The sequence below is a fragment of the Drosophila navojoa genome, chromosome 4 (assembly GCF_054131105.1).
Source record: "Drosophila navojoa isolate 15081-1374.11 chromosome 4, UAZ_NAV_1.0, whole genome shotgun sequence".
Taxonomy (NCBI): domain Eukaryota; kingdom Metazoa; phylum Arthropoda; class Insecta; order Diptera; family Drosophilidae; genus Drosophila; species Drosophila navojoa.
Window position 1 is genome coordinate 11,783,031 of NC_142892.1, and position 23,842 is coordinate 11,806,872.

The 23,842-nt window shown below is 38.8% G+C and overlaps 3 protein-coding genes across 5 annotated transcripts; all 3 read right to left on the reverse strand.

Annotated features, from left to right (window-relative positions):
* Nucleotides 1-4,003: 4,003 nt before the first annotated feature.
* Nucleotides 4,004-9,093, reverse strand: SecCl (Secretory chloride channel). Its single transcript, XM_018102302.3, has 7 exons — nt 8,327-9,093; nt 6,123-6,250; nt 5,648-6,055; nt 5,419-5,577; nt 5,202-5,357; nt 4,760-5,139; nt 4,004-4,699 (listed from the first exon to the last, which is right to left on the reverse strand). Exons 1-7 carry the CDS (start codon nt 8,392-8,394, stop codon nt 4,457-4,459), a joined length of 1,542 nt encoding a protein of 513 aa, XP_017957791.1. The 5' UTR covers nt 8,395-9,093; the 3' UTR covers nt 4,004-4,456.
* Nucleotides 9,094-14,695: 5,602 nt separating this feature from the next.
* On the reverse strand, nt 14,696-15,700 carry QIL1 (MICOS complex subunit MIC13 homolog QIL1). The gene is made up of 2 exons (XM_018102303.3): nt 15,418-15,700; nt 14,696-15,336 (listed from the first exon to the last, which is right to left on the reverse strand). Exons 1-2 carry the CDS (start codon nt 15,426-15,428, stop codon nt 14,967-14,969), a joined length of 381 nt encoding a protein of 126 aa, XP_017957792.1. The 5' UTR covers nt 15,429-15,700; the 3' UTR covers nt 14,696-14,966.
* A 103-nt stretch (nt 15,701-15,803) lies between these two features.
* On the reverse strand, nt 15,804-22,037 carry LOC108652196 (uncharacterized). Of its 3 annotated transcripts, none has more exons than XM_089259147.1 (7): nt 21,929-22,024; nt 21,520-21,661; nt 19,443-20,017; nt 19,202-19,382; nt 18,317-18,973; nt 17,945-18,148; nt 15,804-17,858 (listed from the first exon to the last, which is right to left on the reverse strand). In XM_089259147.1, exons 3-7 carry the CDS (start codon nt 19,936-19,938, stop codon nt 17,150-17,152), a joined length of 2,247 nt encoding a protein of 748 aa, XP_089115273.1. In that variant the 5' UTR covers nt 19,939-20,017; nt 21,520-21,661; nt 21,929-22,024; the 3' UTR covers nt 15,804-17,149. The 3 variants fall into 3 exon arrangements, with proteins under 3 accessions (XP_089115273.1, XP_089115274.1, XP_017957789.1); XM_089259148.1 differs by having other exon boundaries at nt 21,520-21,652; nt 21,929-21,947; XM_018102300.3 differs by having other exon boundaries at nt 18,317-18,685; nt 21,520-22,037.
* Between the last annotated feature and the right edge of the window lie 1,805 nt (nt 22,038-23,842).

Here is a 23,842-nt window from a genome sequence, read left to right on the forward strand (position 1 = left end):
AGCTTGAGGCCAAGCCATGGTATGTGCAACATATTTTCGTTGGACACTTTGCAAGTCAATTGAACAACAATTTTCTAGAAAATAATAATGAAAGAATTGCTTGTGATATACAAAGAAATGAAATGTGAATGAATGCTGTGTGGTATTTGTGGTATTTATAATAGATACATGATGGCAAAGGCTGTGAAAAATGAATGTATGTAGATATTGATAAAAGCAAGGGGTCGCCTACATTGAGCTATTAAACAATATATTCCTTAACTGCAGTAACTTTTCAGATATGCTAACTCAAACAGTTAAAGTGCCTTGCAAGAGCTGGCGCCATTTTAAAGTTTCTGTTTCACTTTCAGTAAAAATTCGCCAATATTATACATAGTTAATGCTCTTGTCTTCTTTCATTTCGCACCTGTCGAAAACACTCAATTGCTGAATGTTTATTTGAAATGATTTGCCGCACACAATCGCCTTTTGTAATATCATAATTCGGTTGAAGTCTGCACTCAATGGGCTCGTTTTGACTCATCGCAGTTTATTCCAACTGTCTACCCCTTTGTGAAATGAAATGAGCGAAAATGTCAGAAACAGCAACGGAAACTCAAATGCTTGCGCTCATCATTTATCATAATTAATCAAGCAGACATAATTCGCATATTGAAGATACAAATTACTTAGAGTAACAATTGCATTACTACAGTCCACTATCTACCTAAGTCTATATATATGTATATGTATGTACATTACAGTAACTCAACCCAAAATAGATGAGTGATTCGACTTAATTTGACTTTCTATATGAGCAGCTGTTTTAGTTGCCAACTAACGTGAGGTGCTCATTAAAAGCGCATTAGCATTGCTTATAATAAGAAATTGTATATATAGAGCTAATGGAATATAGAGAGTGTTTTGGCATTTTAATACATTTCTGAGTGGTATAAATATTGATATAAATACAAGTGACAAAAACTTAATAAACTTCGGGTAAAAGTTGCTTTTAGTTTGCTTCTTTATATATCCTGCAATGAGCTCCACTCATTTTTACATCAAACTCCAATTTAAAATCCAAATACCTGCCATAGTCATTATCTCATTATTTGTTCTACTACCTACTCAATACACTCCGCTTTTCCATTTTCTCAGAGTATCACTTGTAGCATTGAGTCTGGCTTAAGTGTGCCAATAAATCTTGAGCCTAACATGTGCTGAGACTCTCCGTCAGACGTGACTCACATATAGACAAAGCTCAACTAAACACGCTCGAAAGTATGCAACACAATTTTGCGCCGAAAGTTTATATTGAAATGGAGTCGCGCTGCCACCCACCGTTTGCCGCTACCGGCAGCTGGTGATAAATGAACGCATTTGAAGCAGCACAGCGCTGTTGCGGCCATGTTTCAGCTTTTAATAACACAAATTGCAATCGAATATGCGACGCGGCGAGCGCTGAGCTGAAACGCAGTTGGAATGCGAAATGAGCCGCCAATAGAAATGCTAACTCAATTTGTTGCCTTAAATGGCAGCAATAGTTGCACAAAGCATAATTAACTTATGTAAAGAATCGCAAAAAATTAAAGAATCAAATTGAAAAACGGCACAGTTCAACAGCATTGTCAATGGATGGACGGATATCGAGTGCAGACAAGTAAACAACAGCACATCAGCAAATAGTTGCAGTAAATAGACAGAGCTAACAAATTTACACAGCGTCAGCTCAGCTGCCAGATACAGAGACAGAGACAGAGACAGATAGAGAAACAGATAGAGATACAGCTACAAATGGCTGGCTTAATCAAACAGCATTTATATCAGCCTGCAGGTAGCTGTTGCTGCCAAATATGCTGCAACAGAGTACTGGGCAAAACTTCTGTCCTGAACTGGTCAGCAAAATAGCAAATAATAAAATAGCTCGGCAAATGTAAATAAACGTTTCGATGCCACCATTTGCCGCACACAAACAGACACATGTATATGTGTATATATATGTTATATATATGTATATATATGGCTGCTATGACACGTATCTATGACAATATCTGTGGCCCATTGTAGCTGCTGTGTCACATTTCGGAAATTGGAAATTTCGCACTTGCTGATGGCCCGGCAAATGAAGAGCTTGGCAACCAGGTAAATGGCGAGCGAACCTTATCAAACACTACCTTTTGCTGGCATTGTAGTTTGCCATAGCCCTCATTCAGAATACACCCACCTCCAGCTCCAGCTTCAGCTCCAGCTCCGGCTCCAGTTCCAGCTGCTGCTTTGTTGCCTGCAGTTAAGCGCCGCTTTTGGCCAGACCGCACCCGCAGCCCAATTGATTGTCACTTGAGAGCAACAGCAATTGATTGACATCATGTCTTTTGATTTCCCAAGTGTGAACCAATGCACTGAGCTGACACAAAATAAAAAAAAAAAAACCTCAACAACAACAACTATAAACAAAGAAGAAGAAAGTTACGGAACAAAACAATGCAACACAATGCCGTAGCAGTCAAACTGCGTCATTTGTATGCCACATGTGGCTCAACTTGGCAGCAGAGCCCCAGCGATTGCAGTTTGCATAATAATGTAAAAATATCACATAACTTCATTATGGCATCTGCATAGCTGTAAATTGTTTATAAATAAATTTCTGTAGAACAACTAAATCCATTTTTGAGGAGGACTCACATATCAGAAGAGCAGAGCTGTATATAGAGAAAGAGAGGGCAATAGAGTAAAGTCGAGACACAATGCAAAGTAGAGTTCAGCAGAGTGTATAATGGAGTAGAGGGCAATAATTAGTGAAAAATAGTAGAGAATAAAATTTAAATTTCAAGTTTAGTTAGAAATACAAAACTTAAATGTTAAAGTAAAGCCCCAAATAATAAAATATTTTTACTATTATTTATATTATTTATTATTTAAATAGAATAAATATACAGATATATAAAAATTTCTTTAAAAAAGAATCATTTACTTTTTAAATACCCCCCAAATGGTGACAAATAATTTCTGCTTTCAGAATTTGCACGCCAATTGAGTGCTGGGATCTGCCGTTTAGATTACAAAGTCGCATGTGCTGAATTTGATTGTGATGCTAAGCTGATAAACTGATGCAATTTGGCCCAGATACAAATCAACGGCCAACTGTTGCACGATGCGTTTTTCCTTCAGCTGCAAATCGCTCGATGAGCGCGCAAATTCAATAAATTATGTTTCAATTTGCGAGGCAGGACTAGATGTTCCTCGATAATAGAGAGAGAAATTGCAATAAAAAACGGTTGAAATGAAAGAGAAGTACATATTATAGGAAATGAAAAATATAATTAAATTTTAAATTGCAATTTAAGCCGCTTAGCAGCAAAATGCGAATGTTTGCCGTGCTTAAACTCCATTTGCCGTATGCTCAAAGCACAAGGAATTTTCACTTTTCCCAAATGCAAACAGAATCTTTTAATGCTTTTTCAAGCCATGAAGATATGTATATATGTATGTATGTATATATATATATATATATATATATATATATATATATATATATATACAGATATATAAAAATCTATATATATATATATATATTATATATATATATATATATATATCTATATATATATATATATCTCTATATATATATATATATATATATATATATATATATATATATATTAAGCATTAACACGCCTTTGTAAATGTTAAATGTTCGCCTAATTGCATTTGCATATTTTGATTATATTTAGGGAAATGAAAGTGCTAAATGCATTGAGCTTGAGGATATACCAATTCATGTGAGCAAGCGGAGACGGGAGTCGCTTATTGGATGCAGTGAAGCAAACTCGAGCAGGAAATTTGAGTGCAACGGATATGAGCGCCAAGCGTTGTAGTTGAAGTTGTTTCAAGCGATTAGCATCGACTAATTAATGAATATGCGAATTAATGAGGCTGATTAACTTTCCCCCACACATGAAAGTAATTAACTAAATCACACAACTATGCTCAATTAGACATAAATTGTTACTAATACTCGTAGTAATTATTTTAATTGTAGTTCGTTAGATTTATTATGAGCATGCAGATTGCGCCACCTATCGGCTGTCGTGCGCAGCATCCGCTACGCCATCTACTGCTGTGTCATAGAAATCATGTTAGCTTACAGCTCCAAGCTTTACGGCATTTAAACTTAAAGCTTAGCCTGGTAAGCTTCTGCGGTCACACTTTTCGCCGAAGCGCCATATTTGAATAGTGAAACCGAGTTTTCTTCTTCTTCTTTTCTTATTCTATTAATGTGTATGTTTATTGATTGTCTTTTTACGATTTGGGCGATATTTGTACAACTATGACTATGAGATGATTCAGCTTACGACTAATTTAAAAGTAAACATAATTATTAAGAGCGTATATGAATTCACATGTATGGCAACTAATGTGTGCGTGTGCTTATATGTCACATGTATATATATATTATTGTGTATGGGTGTGTGAGCGCTTAAAAACAATACACGAAAAGCCAATAGAGCGCGTTGAAAGCCAGAAACAGGCCTGGGAATAACAGACGCGAGCGCCTATCGATCCACATGGCAATCTCTTGCGGCGTCATGGTTGTAAATGTGGCCGAATCCTTCTCCTTCTCTTTGTCATTTTCAATTTCCACAATATGATCATGGTTGGAGCGCGCGCTGCACACGGAAAGCGTATCAGCGCATTCGGTGCGTATAATGGGCAGATTAGGCTGTAATCAAAGGATTATATAAATATCTCGACTATTCGGACACACTCCTCATTGACTTACGTGAACTGTGAGATAGTTATTGAAGCCAGGATTCACTGTGCCATTGCCATTGCGCACGCTCTCCGTGCTGGATACAATGTTGTCTAAGCTGGAGCAGGAGCGCGCTCTTGACTCATTGCTTAAGCCGCCGCCCATTTGGCGCCGTGCGGGGCGTGGCGTTAATGTGGATTTTATAATGTATTTACTATTCACTTTCTTCAGCTCAATATTCTCCTTGCGTCGCCATATCGTATTCACAAAGGCGAACTCCACCAGGCTGCCGAAGATGAAGAAGGTGCAGCCAATGAACCACACCTCCGATACCTTTATATAGCTGACCTTTGGCAAGGTTTTGCTCTGCGACGAGGACAACGTGATGAACGACAACATGGTGCTGGTGCCTGAAGAGCGAACGTCATACGTGAGTATTGCGATAGTATTCAATTTGAAGTGCGTGACTTACCCAGCATAATACGGGGCGGTGATGCATCAGCTTGCAGCCAGAAGGACACCCATGAGATGGCCACAATCATCATGGAGGGCAGATAGTAGTCCAGCAGATAGAAGCCAATCTCACGCTGCAAATTAACTGTGTAGCTAAGCGAGCTATAGTTGCCCTCTAGAAGAAAAACGAAGTTATTTAAGCGATTCTCTTTACGGCTGACTGTCTCTAGACTTACGGAAGGCTCCATGTCGCATATTGACCTCGTCGGAGAGCACAACTGAGGTGTTATGCCAATACTGACCCAGATTGTACTCAGTGAGTCGCATATCGGGATCGAAGGATATAGGAGCACGATCCTCCCACTCCAGAATTAAATCAGAAGTGTTGTACATCCCTAGAAGAAATGAGAATAATAAATATTTATCCAATAGAAGATTTCCAATAGAAGAACTTCTTCAACTTACAGCTCTCCAGCACCGTGGAACAGTATTGCTGATCGAATGGAAACTTCTTGAAGTTCATCCAGCAGTAGAGCGAGGCTTGAATGCGCGTCGAGATAATCACGTTGCCATCCCTTGATATGGACGTCAGCACATCCTTCTCGTCGGTGCCCAATATGCTGGACTCTCGTTCGTTGGCAAAGAATATGTGCGGCAGCCAGAGTCGTTCGCTCAAATGCTTCTGGCCCAAGATCGTTTCCCGTCGCTCTGGCGCAAACTCCTTGTAGGCGAGACGCTTGTCCTGGAAGCTCAGCTGCAGCAGCGCGTGCATCTTGAACTGCAGCAGATCCGAATTGAGATTCTGCAGCAAGTACACATAGATGCGCAGCTTGACCACAATGGGCAGACGCTTGGACGTTATCTGGTCGTATTCTGCAATGGAAAAACAAAAAACAATTATAAATCGAAATTCACTTGAGCCAATGCAAATGACACTTGCCTATGGGCCGCTCCAAGCGATCGTAGCGGCAGACGTGCGTCATTCTCTGGATCAGCTCGGTATACTGTAGGCTGTCCGCATTGGCCAGCGATGGACAGTTCTCGTCCACCGTGCTAACGTTGGTGGCGCTAAAAAGATAAACACAAAGGTAAATGAACTAGCCGAGTCGTTGCTAATGCGGCGTATGAGTAATTTAAGCTAATAGCGTAAGGCTTGGTCATTAGCTGCGTTTCATTTGTATATATATTTACTTATTTGTGTTAATATATTCACACTTGAGTTTATATATTATATTTTTAATTTAAAAAATATAAATATAATTTATAAATCGATTTGATTTGCATACTTGACGACGGACAAGGCGTATAAGAAATGTAAGCTAGAGCTAAGTTTGATTATATAAACTTTTCTTCTCTTCCTCTTTCTGATTCTGTATTTCTAAAACAACTTTACAAATGTAAGTAGAAAAACCATTTGTTACAACAAATATGAATCCTCTTCTGCCAACACTTCATATGCGTAATTTACGCAAAATAATCACAAATAAATATTATTTTTGTTGTTTTAATATTTAAAATACATATGTTTCATTTGCATTTGTTCAAAGCGGCTTCTGAGTCACATAAATCTTCGACTTAACTGTTTAGATTTATGCAATTTTTTTTTGCTCAAATTCGAGGCGTCTTCAACATCAATTTGATTTATTTATTAAAGTTTGATGTGTTTTTATGTTGACTTTTTGTTTTTATCAGCTTTGCCATTCAGGCAGTTAATTTATATTAAATTGCAACTGTTTGCAATTAACTCCGAAGCAAGAAGATTTCTCCAAAGAAAAATATTTAAATTTTAGTTGATTCGGAAGGTATACACATAAGCGATATTTAAGTACAGTTCTGTATAATGCCAAGTGTGAGTTCTTATTGGCCATTAGCCCATTTAGTTGAACGGGGCAGCGGGGCGCAGCCACTGAGCAGCTGTTCAAGCTCATTTGGAGCCAAGTCTGTGAGGTGTTTGCTTGCCATTAAAACTAATATTTTTTATTTTATTGTATAACCTGCTTATTGTATTATTATTGTCGTTGCTGTTGCTGTTGTTTTTACACAATCATACCAATTCCAATTCAATTACTGCACTTGGCCTGATCCCTAGCAAGAAAATCCATAAATAAACTACGGTAGCTTGTTTATTTCTGGTTTGTTTTCAAATATTTACCTATTGACATTGCATTTAATGCCAGATAATAATTTTCCATTAGTTCTCTAACCTTCCATAGCTGAGCACCGAAAGAAGGCTTGAATTAATTATAAAATAGAAAAAACAAAAAAACTGTGGCGAAACGTAATCATTTTTTGTATTTTCTCTCTCTCCATATTTTTGCACCTTCAAATTATGCAAATATTTGTTTAATGGCGTCGGCGGTATATATAAATAACGGCATATTTATGGGGCACTTCCCAAACGCAATGTTACTTAATATATTAAAAAACTATATAAGTATTCATATGTAAATCATTATATTATTTACTTTAGCTATCAAGCAGTTGAAACATCTTCTATGTAAATAATTTTGATATTAAATTTGATAACCGTCTGGTATTCCCGGGCAATCTTTTTGTCTTTATCAACTTACAGCATAAGGAAACATGTTCTTTACAACAACAACAAGAAACAGAAAAAGAAAAAAGAAAAACTGCAGCAATTTCTTATTGCTTATCAGTTTTATCAGTTGTGTAACTGAAAATGTCAACATTTTACATTTTTTATATAGAAAAGTTAAGGCAAATGTGGAAATTTTCACTTTAGATAAAACAACAAAAAAACAAACTCCAAATATACAAAGCAAAACAAAGAGCTAGGATAGTAACCCAAAATAAAGCAAAACGAAGTGGAAACAAAGAGCACAAAGAAGCCCAAATATCATTTAGCTATTTTTGGCCGAATCGCCGTATAAATTGGTTGTATCTGTCAATTGGAAACATATCAATGCTATTTAGTTTTATCAGCCTGCATTGTTTTGCTCTTTGGCAGCAATTTGCAGACTCTATTTGTAAATTCGGTAAGAAATTAAAATTACTATCAGCATTCCTTCTCGGCTGACTAAAGAGAGCGGAAATATGACAAATATCTGTATATATATGCCAAATATCTAGAATTTATTTAACGGATATTTCCTATCTGGCGAGAATTCAATTAAATTTACTTACCCAAAAATCGTTTGTACATTGCCGCACACAAATGCTATGAACAATAATTTTATCAGCTCTTGCTTCATTTTCTAGCAATTCTATATGTTTTTTATTTTTCGTTATTTTGTTGATTTTGCAGCACTTCTGTTTTAATTATTCGATTTGCATAATGCTCATGTTTTGATATATTTTTGTGAAACACTTGAACAATTTGTTTTGTCACCTCGGCACACGATCTTTTATCCTCGCTTCGCTACAGCATTCACTTCCAATCAATCGAATTGCGAATGTGTTTTTGTTTTTAATGTTATTTATTTCATAGGCTTAATTGATTTAAATAATTTGCTTTTTCTTTGGTTTATGTTCTATTGGCGAGGACGTGGACCTGTTGCTAGTCGTTGGCGCTTTGATCTCACGTCGCGTTTGCGCCTCGCAGAAATACCTGATTGCGCTGCGCTGCGTTGCGCTGCCTCTGCTGCCGTCGTTTTTTGTCGGCGTCGGCGTCGAACACTCACAAAGCACTGAGCCGAGCGCTCAGCAGCTGAGTGCCTGATACAGTTGAGCGGCAAAGCGATAGAGCAGCAGCGCGGCAGAGCGGCAGAGCGGCAGAGCGGCAGAGCAGCCGAGAAGCCGAGCAGGTGAGCAGTTGAACAGTTGAGCAGCAGCTGAGCTGGAAGCTAGCGAAATTTGATTGTAACTTGCCGCAGTTGCCCAAAAGTATTGTGTGTTCGGTTTGCTGATAACACAGTCAGTCAGTCAGCCAGCCAGCCAGCCACTAACAACAACAACAGCAATAGCAGCAAAAGATAACAACAACAGAAACAACAATAGCTTGACTCTCGCTTTTGTCGGCGTCTGAAGGTATTCCCGGTGTGCTACGTTGTTAGCTGTCGAACAGCGTAAAGGCAACAACGCAGGGTCGCTAGAGATCGTCTCACTTATAAACTGGCCGCAGCATCAGCAGCCCAAGCCACAGCTAGAGAGATAAACGACGCATAGTTACCCTAGAACTCGAGTATAACTAATATAAACATAGCTGTTAAATGAGCTGAAGAGCGTACGACTTGCAGTTGATCAACTCTTATGCTACTCACATTACTTCAGGTACTTTAAGAGCTAATTGAATGACTCAATCTGCCGAAGCAGCTATAAGTCAGCTCTCTTCGAAGAGTATAAGAAAGTAATATATATGTAAATTTAAGCTAATGCCTGCCCCACATTCCATTTGCTTGACATTAGCACGCTTCTTAATCATCTGTTCAGTGGGTATTGCTTGAGAATACCACATATAATAATATCTACAGCAACAGATATCGGAAGCATTACATAAGTATATAAATATATAGAGGTATATGTATAGAGATATTTGTGCTGAATAAAACCGGTCAAAATCTTGGAAATGCGTTCTACTCAACGCAAATAAATAATACACATATTTTATAATTAATGCACATCAACAATTAGCAAATGTGCAAACTGAAGCTGCATTTGGACAGATGCAGCATTAGCATACACACATCGTAGAACTGAAGCAGAAACTGAGTGCATATGTGTGTGTGTGTTGCGTGTGTGTGTTGCGTGTGTGTGTTCAGGTGTTTCGCATCGAATTGTAATTAAGCGATTAGCTTGCTTCAGTTTGTAATATTTGCCCAAGGCACACGCAACGCTGTTGTTGCTTAAACAAATTGTACGAATCGCACATGATTTGATCACATTAATTATGAAGCGTAGCATATAAATTAATTATATAACTTGTTGTTGCAGTTCAATAAACTTTTGTAGACTGTTTAAGTCTTATCAATTGTTGAAGAACAATCATCGATTATGCGATTTTTTTGATTGGTTGAACAAACTTTTTTGTTTACGATGCTGCCAGCTGGCTTATGCTTAAAGGTCGCCCTCATAACGCTATTGTATGGGCAAATCAATAAGCAACAACAGCAACGAAATTACGATCCGCGACGTGACATAGAAATATGTGTGACAATAATTGAATATCACAAATGGCCAATAACAAAAACCAGAGTGAGTTAATAACTTTTGCATTTGGATGCGACAGTAGCTGAAAGCCCGGATCAAGATCGCGTCTTGTGGCTGTGAGCTGTTTGTTTAATTGATTTGTATTTTTTTCTTTTTTTTTTTTAGTTTTGCCTAGACATTGAATACTCAAATGGCAATATCTTGAGCGAATTATAAATTGAATTTTAATTAAATGGCAGACAAACTTTAGCTCTGATGAGGTAGCTAGATATGCAGCAGCTAAAGGGCTGCCAAGCCAAATTATAATTGCCAGTCGTCTTGGTTTATCTAGTCAATGATGCTTCAAGTTTAATTTATGGTTCTATTTATAGGCGGACATCAATTGCCAGGTCAGACTTGGGCGTACGTTAAATGGAAGCAATAGACATAAACTAATACTAAGCTGTGGCATTTGGCTGGGTTTTATTTACTCACTGTTTAGGGATTCGTTTGAAATTGAGTTCATATTAACACTAAACAAGATAATCCAGTCTAATTACGAGATAAACAAAAAGTTGGAAGAACTTTCCAGAAACTAAAAAATTATGTTGAGCCTCAAATATCAAATATTATTTGTCTAAATATCAAATATTGTAGTCTAAGTGCATGGATGAAGAAGAAGGTAAAAGTATAAGAGGTTTTGCGATAGCTAAGAGTAATATTAAGAACCACGCAGCAATTTTCCTTAGTCTAAGTTTAACTACTCCTTGAGAGCGTGAACTAATCCAGTTACACATAGAGAGAGAGCTTTACGGGAGCTAACATTAAGACTGAGCGTTAGGACAAAATTGATCTGCCGAGGCTAAGGCTTAACTCACTTCTCTAATTCTCTTCACTTTAAGCTTGTCTTTCAGCTCATTTTACCCACTCTTGAGCCTACAAATACTCACACTCTTTTATAGCTGCGCTTCCTATGAATACATACCTGCATACATATTTTTTCGCAACAAGACGCACGTCAATTAGATAACATTAATTTAAATATGGCAAAATAGCCAGAAAAAAAAGGCTTTTTATTTTTTTCATTAAAATAAAAGCAGAAGCATCTTAGGCCACATCGTAAACCTAAGCGCTTAAGCCAACTGAACGGTAGACACAATCTAACACAAGCAGTTAGATAAAATGTGTTTGGGACGCGTTTTTAACAAATATTTTAGTTAGTCAGTTGCAGCAGAGGCGTCGCTATAAAGCATAATCACACTCACAATCAAAGAGTTCCGCTTTGCTTTCAATTTCCTACAGATATTCAATTATTTTGAGCAATTTAGTATGCATATTGTACTTTGAATCTACGTCAATTTGCTTATTGACCGAGTGAACTGGATATTTTTATTATTTATTTATTTTTGTTGCTTTATCAAAACTTTAATTAAACTAAACAAGAAAGCATTTTTAATTATTGTTCGCTCGTAGGTAAATAAACACAATATATATATATATTTTTCACTTAAATATATACACATATATATTTAAATATCAGACGCTTTCTTGTGTCGTCATGCGCAATGTCAAAAAGAAATTCTCTTATCACTGCCGGAGTGTGTATGCGTGTGTGCGTATGTGTGTGTGCGTGTAGGTGTGTGTACTCTCATACAACATTTACTCTCCTTACGGCCTCAAGATCGTTGTGGGTCTCTGAGGTGTTGCTTGTTGTCTCTGCGCTTTGGGTGGGGGCGGCACAACATGGCGTATGCGTGTTTTCTCCAATTTAGAGGTTAAGCATTTATTTATTTGCTTTTCTCGATACGTAATGTGGTTACTGTTGTTGGCTTTATATTTTATGGGTCGCCGAATATGGCAAATATTGGCAATTTGTGCTTACCGAAACAAATTTAATTATTTACAAATTAATTTAATGGAATTGTTGCGTTACGTCTTAACACGTGATTTAATTCGATTCGTAGCGTCGCTTTGTACTTTTGCCGCCCCAGCCATGACCGTAGAGCTGATGCTGTACCAAGATCTAGACATTATCTTTGCCATAGCATGACTCACAGCACAACTAACTGCTTGGGTGCGCCCGACGGGGGGGCGGGCGCTGACTTGCAAGTAGTAAATTTTTATCTGCTGCCTGTCAGCGATGAGGAGGATGACAACGACAGTTACTTGTATTTGATGCCGCTTAACTGGGCAAGCAAAGCGGAAAGAACGAGAACAAAAATAACAAAATAATAACAAAAACAAAGCCAAAGCCAAAGGCAAAAAGTTATAAATATTTTCTTAATTAAAAAGTACTTGTATGCCAGGTAAATAGTAATAATAAAAATAGCCAACGGCCCAGATAGAATGGGTAAATACCATAAATAGACGTGACGAAGACACCAAATTAAATGAAATCAAAATTCACATATTGCACCCGTTCGTTCACAGATAATCAGAACTGGGCTCGAGTGCTTGCTAAAATTAAACCAGTGACCGTTACATGGAAACACCGTTGTCCACTGTTGTCCTAAACGGGGCTTTTATCGCTATTTTTGGCCGCACTCAAGTGTGCCACAATTAGGGATCCGACTACCGTGCAAATACATGCGCTACATACATATATAGACGCTATATGGTTATATGGCTAGCGCTTATCAGTGTGCGGCGCACGTTTGCTTCTAGGTGACGTCTGTTTTGTATAATACGATTTGTTAGCTTTGGTTTATTTGCTCGACAAGGCATAGAAAGTCGTGTCTGATAATTGGACTATGCGGCGTATGCGTAATCTATTTCTCACTGAACCAAGTGGTCCAACAGAAAAAAAAAAAACGGAAGCTGTAAAGCTGTAATTGCTCGTAATCTCTTAAATGCCAAACCGACGACAGCCTTCACACACTCACAGCTCACAGCTTAATCAATGAGTCAGGCAGTCGGTCAACTCAGATGCGCTCAGTTGAATGACGTTTAGCCGGCAACAACGCTTCGTGCTCAACCTGTCGCAATGTTATGATTGTTGTACCTGTGCGTGTGTTTAACTGTTGTATGATTATGTTTTAAAAGGCGAAAAGAACGAACCTTTAGTTGAAAGAGAAGAACTTGGACTCATAGGCATGCCAGGCATGTCTGAATGTAAAAGAGAAAAGTCTATAATATATGTATTTGAAATATAAATATATTTGTAAACTCATGAAAATAATAAATAAATAATACCAACCGAATTTATATGAATGTTAACATATTATTACAATCATATTATTACCTCGGATCTGAGCGTACCTTTAATTCAGTCCCGTTCCAGCTTAGCCTATTTCATTTAACTTGTATATATGTATGCAGCAGTATTAATTTGGTATTTGTATTTGAGTAAAACGAAGCTAGAATGCTTGCAGCAGCAGAGAGTGCTCTCATTGGTTACATCAAGTTCGACTGCACGATCTCTACCTGGCGCCGTGCCTAACAATTGAGCGCAACTTTGTGTCTGAGTGAAAGTGACCCTATATAAAGGGCAGCAGCTGCAGCATTTCTTCAGTCTTCCAGGCCTGGTGGAGGTCAGTCGTGCAGTGAAGTAAAGTAAAGTCATGTGCGTGTGTGTGAATATGTAACGAGCGGTCAGCTAAGCATTAGAGACTTTGAGAAGAGACTTTGAGGAAATACTAAGAGGAAATACTAAGAGGAAGTACTAAGTGGAAATACTAAGAGGAAATACTTAGAGGAAAGATACATACATATTTACATGTGTACATATTGTCTCCCAAACTATTATGTTTGATTTTCTTTTTTCATATGTTCTCTTCCATTTTTCATCTAGCCCGCTATTGTTTAACAACAATCTACATTGTCTTGTACTGATTAGTAATCTGGTGGCATCACAATGTTTACAGCACTAATATTTAAACGCTTCAACAAACAAAAGAAACAACTAGAATTTTTAAGCACATTGATTAAAAGCCGACTAATCAGATCAAAACAAATTATTCTAGTCTAGTTGGAATTTAATTTATTATTCATCGGCATTATCTCTCTATTAAAATATATGAATAATTAAATTTTTTGTGGCGATATCTTTAATGACTTATGAGTAATTATTTTCCTCTAGATACCACATGGGATTTACCTTGCTCTACCATGATACTATTGTATGTCTCCAGTCAGATACTATATAATTATATATATATTTGTAAGCCAAATAAATGATTTTTCTGTACATTTCTTTGTTGTAAATCAGAAACAATGTCTCAGACTTTTTTATCTGCTGTTTAAGCGAACGTGAAATGCTATCATAAAACAGTTTAAATAATACAAGTTTATCACGTGGCGAACACGTACAGATTTACAATTTGAAAACTCACATATATATAAATGTAAATATACCTATATTAACTGTTAAGAAATTGTTGTTTAATAAAGTTTAAATTAAGTCATAATTAATACGTTTTGTTTAGGCGCTTTTCACTGTTTTAACATAATATCGTTTATTACTAGCATAAAAGATCGAACGACATACGCTTAAGTATTCCACAATTAGAGGTAAATAAGTAGTATTTTATAGCAAAACTTTTGCTCTTGACATGATCGATTTTCCCAGCAGAGCCAGCAGCTGCTCTGACAGTTGGTTTCGTGGGAAAGTGTTACACAAACATAGTGTATTCAATAGACTAACTACGAACTAACATGAAAACAGCCTTCTATCGAATGGCTCAGGAAAGCACAACTTGGACTACTTTGATGCTGGCTGCACCTGCTGTTGGTGTTCGCTGGCCGCAATTGCTGGTGACTTGGCGAATTCTTCAAATGTATCCTTCGCCTTCTTCAGGCCTCGGCCCGCATAGCAGGGCAACATGTGAACAAATCGGAATGAGCTCTTGACGCCCTCGTTGTAATAGTGTTTGGCCAGGAAGCGCATTTCGCCCACTCGGGGCAACTGTGGCAGCTCGAACGGCAGCTGCTTCTTGGCCTTCTGTACATATGGCCTCAGCTGATCCTTGACATCGTTGTAGAGTTTATCCGTTTGCTCCGTATTGCCCCAGACGCCAGCTCGGCGGGTATAGTAGACAGCGCCAGCGACCAGGCCACCGCGTATCAAGAGTCTGCAGAAAAATACAAACAATAATCAAATGATTAGCTTGAAGGTTACGTAATTTTCGCTAAGCCAATGTGCTGTAACTTACCCAATTACCATTTTGTCGATATTTGCTTATATGCTACGGAAGGGGAAGCGTGCTGGGCAGATTGTTTCTTTAATTCCAGACTTGGCCAAGTCTGGTCGTAGATCGTCGATTGCTATTAACTATGAATTCCGCGAAATTGTGTGTATGGCAGAGACAACAATTTGTGGTGCAAATTAACATTGCGTTTACCAGCGCTATGTTAAATAACAGAATCACTCCACACCCAACCGCAGCCCAGCCTGCTCCACCGCTAACACTTATATAAAAATATACTCCACACTTAACGAATTAAAAAGTCCGTTAGAAAAATTTGTAATAAAAAACACGCATTGAAAAATCAATTTATCAAACTATATACTTTGATGTCTAAATCAATACAGATAAAATCAGTTTTAACACACATATATAATTCCTTTTATTAATATAAATATTTGTTTGCATCTCTAATGAATGTGGATGTCTCATGCAATAAACAGTTGATATAAAACTTGTTGCACATCAATAATGAGTACATATAACATTTTTAAACTTTTGCTTACTGTTTTTTTCTTGTTTTCATTTTTTGTTTGGTTTTTTTTTTTCATAAGTACAAATTCCTTCATAAATAAGTTTTGCATTTTGTTTTGTTTTACTCAACACATTCATAAGAAACATGGATTAAGAAACATTTTGTTTGTGTTCGAATTTGTTTTATAAATTAACACTCAGATATAAAATACATATTTATGTGTGTATAAGTATTATATATATATATATATATATATTTATATATATATATTTCACATAATTGTTATATATGATTATCAATAATTACGTTGGTGGAAATTACTTCGGATGAAAGTTCTTTTCTGTTTGATTTATTTTATATTTCGGCTTTGAAGCTGTAGAAAACCAAGAGTTTTGGTGATATTCGGGTTTTGTGGAACACTTTTTTTTTTTAACATAATATGTTCATATTTTCCTTGCAATTATGATCAGCTTTTCGTTGCCCACATATGCACTCCGTGCTTTATATATTACTTTTCTAATTCCTTATTGCTTTTCATTGTATTTGAACAAAAATTGACATTTTCCTTTGAGAACTTCGTATAGAACATAAATGTACGAAACATCAGTCTTCGCTTGTAAGCTGATTGCATTATTACATAGTATCTTATATACAATTTCGAATAGCTATTCCATGAAATTTATCTTAGATAGTTTACATAGAGGAAACAGGAAACGGGAAACAGAATATAGATTTATGGAGCTTACTTATTAAAAGCTCATCGAAACTATAGCAATATAATATTTATCGACTCTAACTCCCTCTTAAGTTCATTAACAATTTAACACATAGACATATAAAATAGTTATTATTTGCTTGTTCTTTATGTTCTTCAATACATCGATTAACGCCTAGGGCAACACAGATAACAATACGTAGTTAGTTAGAATCGTTATATAACACAGCTAACACTCTTTTTAGGTATTTTTTCATAGAAAACGAAGGGAAGAATTTGTAGTTTTGTTGAGATCGTATTTAGACGGTTTCTATGCTAAACTTAAATTCAATTTTCGGTGTCCCAATTTGGATTGCATTTTTTATCAAAAATCGCTTCTATCGTCAAACATTACATAATAATAGATCTGTGCTAAAGTAACTGTCGTTGGCTAGCGGTCACTACATATTCAATACACCTTATCAATACAGCAGACACATTTATAATTATCTACATTAATCTCGATTTGTTTAGGTTTGGTTTTGGATTTGCTCAAGCTCTTCTCTTGGTGAGTCTTCAGCCAACTTGGGCTGAGTTGTGATCGGAGGTGGCGGAAGAGGCGGCGGAGGTCCCTCCTCTATATCTATTGAATTCTCGCGCTCCGTTATGTCTGGCATTTTGAGCGAGAAACTGCTCAGCTTACGCTCCGCGGACCCCAGCGAGCTCTGTGAATCCGCCTTGAGAAGCGTGGAACGGCGCTCATTGATGACCTTCAACGAGTCGTACATGTGCTCATCGTTGCTCGCAGAGCTGCCGCCGCGCTCCAACGAGCGTATGTAGAATACCGAATCATCCCGGTCCTTGGCAATGGCCGGCTTCGGTCGATAGAACTGCCTAGAGCTGTTGCTTCTATAGAGCGTCGCTGGATTGGATTTCTGCTGCTGCTGCTGTTGTTGTTCTTGCTCTTGATGCTGCTTCGGATCTGCGTTGCTGTCCAGTGGCAGAAAGTCGGGCCGTGGTTTCTTTGTCGGCAAGCTGTGTGTGTGATGCACCAGCTCCGTTATCTCGTTGTAGGAGACGTTGCACAGGCTGTTGTTGTTGCTGTTGCTGACGCACTCCATGGGCATACGCTCATCGATTATCTCCACACTCTCCTCCGGCACAGCCGGCTCCATGCTCGATTGTCCAGACAGCTGACGCACAGGGGGAGGCGGCTCTGAGCACACAGACAATTGGCTGCTGTTGTGCATAGTTGAGCAGACAGTTAGGCAAGTCTTTTGTGTGTGTGATGATGATTATGATGATGATTAGAATGCAACACTTACCGGAACTCCTTATCAACGGATGGCGTTGCCGAGGGACCGGAACTGTAGCGCTTGGGCGAGCGCAGTATCGACTTGGGCATCACTTCCGGACTGTGCAGATCCACCTGAACGCGCCGTGAATCAATGCTCGAGGTGCGACTCGCCACCGAAGCACAACGTGCCGTCCAGCGGCCGCTGTACGAAGAATCCGACATGGTAGAGTTGCTGGAAAAGGGGATGGCAGGAAAAGTTGAAGGAGAAGAAATATAATGGGCAACAGAGAGTTAGCAGCTTTTGTTGGACTTTTACAGCTTCTTTACTTTATAATTTAAAGCAACTAACAGTGTTGGTCAGCCCTAGCATAGTGTATATAGTGTTGTAGGCTGCACTTACCGCCTGTGTCCCAGCGGACTGCAACGATCCCGCGCCGCCTCCTCGTGCTCGATGGGTCGCTGGCGCGCAAGCACATGTCGCTTGGCCGTATCCGAACGCTTATTACGCTCTGCGCGCTTCTCGCTGCCCGTCAAGCTGTGGGTGGCCGCAATGCCGGCGTCAAAGGACGAGGCCTGCCAGTAGACGCGACTCGCTGCAGGCGGCTGCAGCAAAGTACAGGTGGAGTGCTCCCTGGTAGCGCGCTGGATCAAGCTGGATGAGTTGCTGATGAAGCGTGCATTGGAGCCACCGGCACCGCCAATGCCCCCAGCCAAGCCCACTGAACCACTGCCCGACGCGTTGCGGCTTGGACGCACACGACGAACGCTGCTGCTCGAGCAGGATTGTTGTTGTTTGCGTTGTTTGTGTTGGTGATGGCGATGATGATGATGATGCCGTTTGCAACAGTATTGTTGTTGTTGTTGTTGTTGCAGGTGCAATTGTTGCAATTGTTGTAGTTGTTGCAGTTGCAATTGTTGTTCCAGCGGCATGAACAGATTGGAGTGATTAGTGTCGAGGCAGGCGTTTGGATGAGCGTTTGCATGGATGGTGGACAAATCGGGCACGGAACCTGTGAACGTGAGGCGACGCAGCTTTGGCGAGAAGCGTGCGGATGCGCTAATGATGGGATGCAAAAGCAGACAGAAACAGAGAAAGAGAGAGAGAGTGTATGTGTGTGTGTGTGTGTGTGCATGTGTGCGTGTGAGAGAGAAAGAGATATGCAATGAGGCAGCCAATCGCGAGTATTTACAAATTTCTTATATACAAAATTTACACAATGCGATGCTTCCATGAATGTCAAATGGTTAACAAATTCTATTTACAGCAGCATTTAGCGTTAAGTACCTGAGGGACTTGGAGAAGTTGATCAGCTCAGCGGTGAGAGCTTCGCGATCGAAGGGCTGCGCCTGCGTTTGACCAGAGCTCGGTGCACCAGCCACCGCCTGCAGCTGCTGATGTGGGTCGCCAGGCGAGGAGCGAAAGACGCCGAAATGCTGATCCCAACGCGTCGACTGATACTGAGCACCTGCACAAAATGATAGCCATGAGCAGCAGTGGCAGCCTCAAAGTCACATCCAGGACTTACCCATGCCTCGTCGCTGGGAGGCGGAGCTGCCCTGGTTGCTGCGTGTTGTTGTTTTATTGCAGCTACCGGTGCCGGCACGTAGTCTTGCTGGCACCACCTTAGCCGCCGAGTCTCGCGCCTCAAAGGTCATCACACAGGAGGCCACCACAATGAAGCCGCCAAAGCCCATCACAATGGGTCCCACATAGGCGAAATTGTTCAAATGGAAGCCCTTCAGATCGTTCTTCACGCGCACCGTCACATTGCCGCGCAGCTCGGAGCCCATCGACAGATGATCCGCATAGTAGCCGAGCGTGGCCATGCCGGCGCCCACCAGCATCAAGGCCAGGCCGAGGATTAGCGCCCGACACGCGTGCCACAAGCACTTCGAGGACATCTTGCCGCGCACCACCTGCACATTCCATGTGGCGCCCGAGGCCGGATGGGCGCGTCTTAGGTTGCCCAGCGAGTGCTTGCGCCGTGTGGTGCCAACACCACCGCTGCGACGCGATGGCATTCTTACAGCCACATTGACGTCTCGCCCTGTGGTGTATTTATAGCACAGCACCACCAGCTCCTCATCAACGGATGCAACGCTGCAGGACAAACAACAAAACCAGCCATTAGTTAGGTAAGAATCTCTGAATGTGGCACCTGATTGCCACATTGTTTGCCAAGCAATTTTAGATGGTAAAGCATGTCAACTCGAATGGCAAAGAAGGTAACCTAAAACTTAGGAATAATATTGATAGTCTATAAAATTGCATTTGAATTGTAATATAAATTATAATAAATATGAGAACATAATAATAAATTTACTTAAATTGTAGTATTTCGAGTAATATATATGAGTGAACTATCAAATAATTATTTTTATTAAATAGTTTCTACTGTGATATAGAAGCATTCATATACCATTAAAGGATTTCATGAGATAAAATTTAAGCTAAACACGAAGAACTTTGCTTTTATGTTAACAATTTGGTATATACAATCTAGTTTCTCTAATCATATTTAAATTTAGCCAAAACCCCTAAGATTACTATAAGCAGCCTGAGATCTCGCACAGTAAGGAAATGAAGGTGAAGTATACTATTCTTTTTGTCTGAAACTTTATCTTTTTCATATATTATGAATATATATGTATATACATAATGGCTGGTTATGTATATACATAACTATATTTTCTACATAAGTAGCTTATCTTTTCTGTTTCCTGTATTCCTATATAACTTTCCTAATCATTTCCTTTTATAAGTGCCCTGAGCTCTTCCTTACATATTTCCAATCTCTTCCCTTAGGATACATCCCCATACTTTAATTAAAATTCCCTATTCTCACATGACTTATAGCACTCCTAATTGTTACAGGTCATACACATAGTTGGTACAACAGAATAGTCAGCCCTTTTCTCATAGCTTTAAATGAATAGGAATCTCTTATTCTCTCGGCAGCACTAAAAAACACAAATTCTAGACACTAGAGGGTTTCCAATAGTAAACAATTGTTAAGACTTGCCACATCCACCTGTTGTTTGTGTACTGTACAGTGAGGTCATCTATGTGTGACTTGGGGCTGTTTAGAGAGAGAGTACAGTTCAAGTATGCGCCATGTAAGTCTAATTGTGCACACAACAAGACAAGAGTCAACAATAACAACAACAATGTCAGTGCCAAGAAGCCAAGTATAGCTGCAAACAGATCTTATAGAACAACAACAGCAGCCACTTGTAGGAAAACACAAACACATGCACATATACACACACACTCGCACACACACATGCACACAGTGTAGGCAAGGCATCCGCACAATTAGTACAAATCCCAACTGGAGGCGAGCGCCTGATGCCAGCTGAAGGATCTGATAACAAGCTTTTCATGCAGCTGCCTGACTGACTGACTGACGGACTGACTGACACTTTGAGCTCTGTAGACACCTGCAAATTGAACGAGATATAAGTGTAGCCAGAGTGCCAGCCATTTTCTAGACACTCGTACCTTTACATAACTGTCAACAACATGGAATCACAACACACACACACACACGCACATATACACATACATATACACGCACAAATAATGCATAATTAATTACTTACGCGTCTCAGCTTTAATTGATTCTTAATTTTCTTGGGCGACCTTAAACGCTTTTCCAACAGATTTTCATTTTGTCCGATTTTTTTGCTAACGTTTGGAGTTTTCTTTTAATTATTTTTTGTTCTTTTGTTTGACCTAAAACAACTTTTCTTTTCACGTTTATGTGGATAAGTGTGCGAGTGTGTATGTGTATGTGTGTGTGTATACTTAGGTATTCATTAGAATGCTTCAGTTGTCTTTTGTTAGCTGCTTTGTCTTAATTATAAAAAAATATATATAAAAAACAAACTAAGACTTGGCCGATATTCGCTTTTGTTTGATTCTTTTCACGTTTCGTGCCTTGGCCACCGTGTGTATGTATATTGTGAGCAAAACTTTAAATTTTTTCATTCAACCGAGACGTTTTCGCACTTTAAACTATTTGCAGCGAACTGACTGGCATTCGCCTGCGGTCAAACTCTGTCAAGGACGAAGGACGTCTGCCACCGACCAGCATCCAAGCATTTCTGATAACACAAAATTCACAACAGCACCAGGTGGAGATTTGGCCTAAATCGAGAGCATGTATTAGAGAGACAGAAAGAGAGAGAGATATCTGAGTGCGCTCTGTAAGCAGTGCGTAAAGGCATAACATTTATGCGTACTGCCAGTGGCGCCATCTATGGGCAGTTTGTAGCTGTTATAAGTATAAGTTGGTTGATTTAACTTATAAAATTAACAGTATAAGCTGCGTAGACTGCTTCGCAATTTTATTTGAAAGAATTAATCACAAATAAAAATTTAAATATTATTAATAAAACTTATTTGTAATATAGATTTTTAAAATACTTTTAATTTTCCTTGAGAGCAGAAATATAAACATTTTTAATTATATGAATAATTCATTTGCAACCTAAAATATTTTACGAGCTGACAGAAGTCTTAGTTGGGAAATGTAATTTAAATTAACTTCACAAAATAAAATGTATAAAAAAACACCTTTACGCCCCTTTAAATACACTGCTCTACCGACTTTATACCTAAATTACTCACCACACGACCCCTAGCCCATTCGGAGTACCGAAACTCAACCCAAGACAAACTCAACGAATGAAGCTTTCTGTTGCTCCAACCTACCCCAGTCGTGAGCCGAGCGTGTAACCGAGGCATCGGCAGAGATTTCGCTGTTTTGATGAGTTCGGCAAGTCAACAACAATTCAAATTCAACAATCCAACTGATTTGGCTGCCTGTAGATGGACAGTCATAAACGAAGTGTAACGCCGTCTTGACGTTCCCAACCAAAACACGCTCCGGCTGAAATAAAACGCTTGAACAACAACGGAACAACGAACATCTTAACGTCGTACTGCAAGTCGAATCGCAGAGGCGTTTATAGATGTAGCCCAAAACCAACAGGCAACAAAAAACGAAAACCTAAAAGAAAATCAAGTCGACTTGCGTGTAATATACCATGTGAAAGCGCAAACTATTTAGATTTCATATTCTAACGAAAGTTTTGCCGTGCAAAGGATATGCTAATTTCGTTGTGCATGCCATCAAATTGTAATAACAACAAAATAAATACAAACAAACCAAAATAAATAAACCAAAAAAAAAAGAAAAATAATAATATATTAAATATTCTATAGTTGTCAAGTGATTTGTGCCAAGTTAAACAATAAAAAATATTCCGTTCCGTTAAATTCAAAGCGCTTAAACACAATCGAAACAAAAAACGGGACGAGATTTGGGCGTTGCTCATAAAGGGGATTTGCTGTAGCGCTTTTTTTTTTATGCCCTCCAGGAAATTTGTTGTGGGCGCCGTTTGTGAAATTGAAATTGTTTCTTTAAGACACACGGCTATCTCTTATATATATACGTGTATATATGTAACTATAGATATAAAAAAATAAAATCCAAATAAAAGAAGATGGCTAAAAAAACCTCATACAAATCCACGTTTCGGTCTAGAAAGCCATTAATACTCTTGACTGCTTCGAACATATTTTCAATTTTTTATTTTTATCGCAAATTGAGTCAAATAGCTTGCGGTTTTTTATGTTTACGTCTGAGTGGACAGCTGCCTTATGTCTGTTGATTTTTATAAATCAGCATAGCTTGCACATTACGACCATTTGCAATGAATGCAAATTCAACAGGAACAACATGCAGCCTGCCTTGTCAATTGTTTGCTTAGAAGAGTTTCGTAGACGAGCTTATTGGCTTTTATGCAAGGTCCATCTAGTATTTGTGAGTGCCTCTTTGCCCTTTTGTCTGTTTGTGTAGGTGGATTCTTGAAATGTTGAATATATTTATACTCTGAACCCATTGATATCAAGGTATCC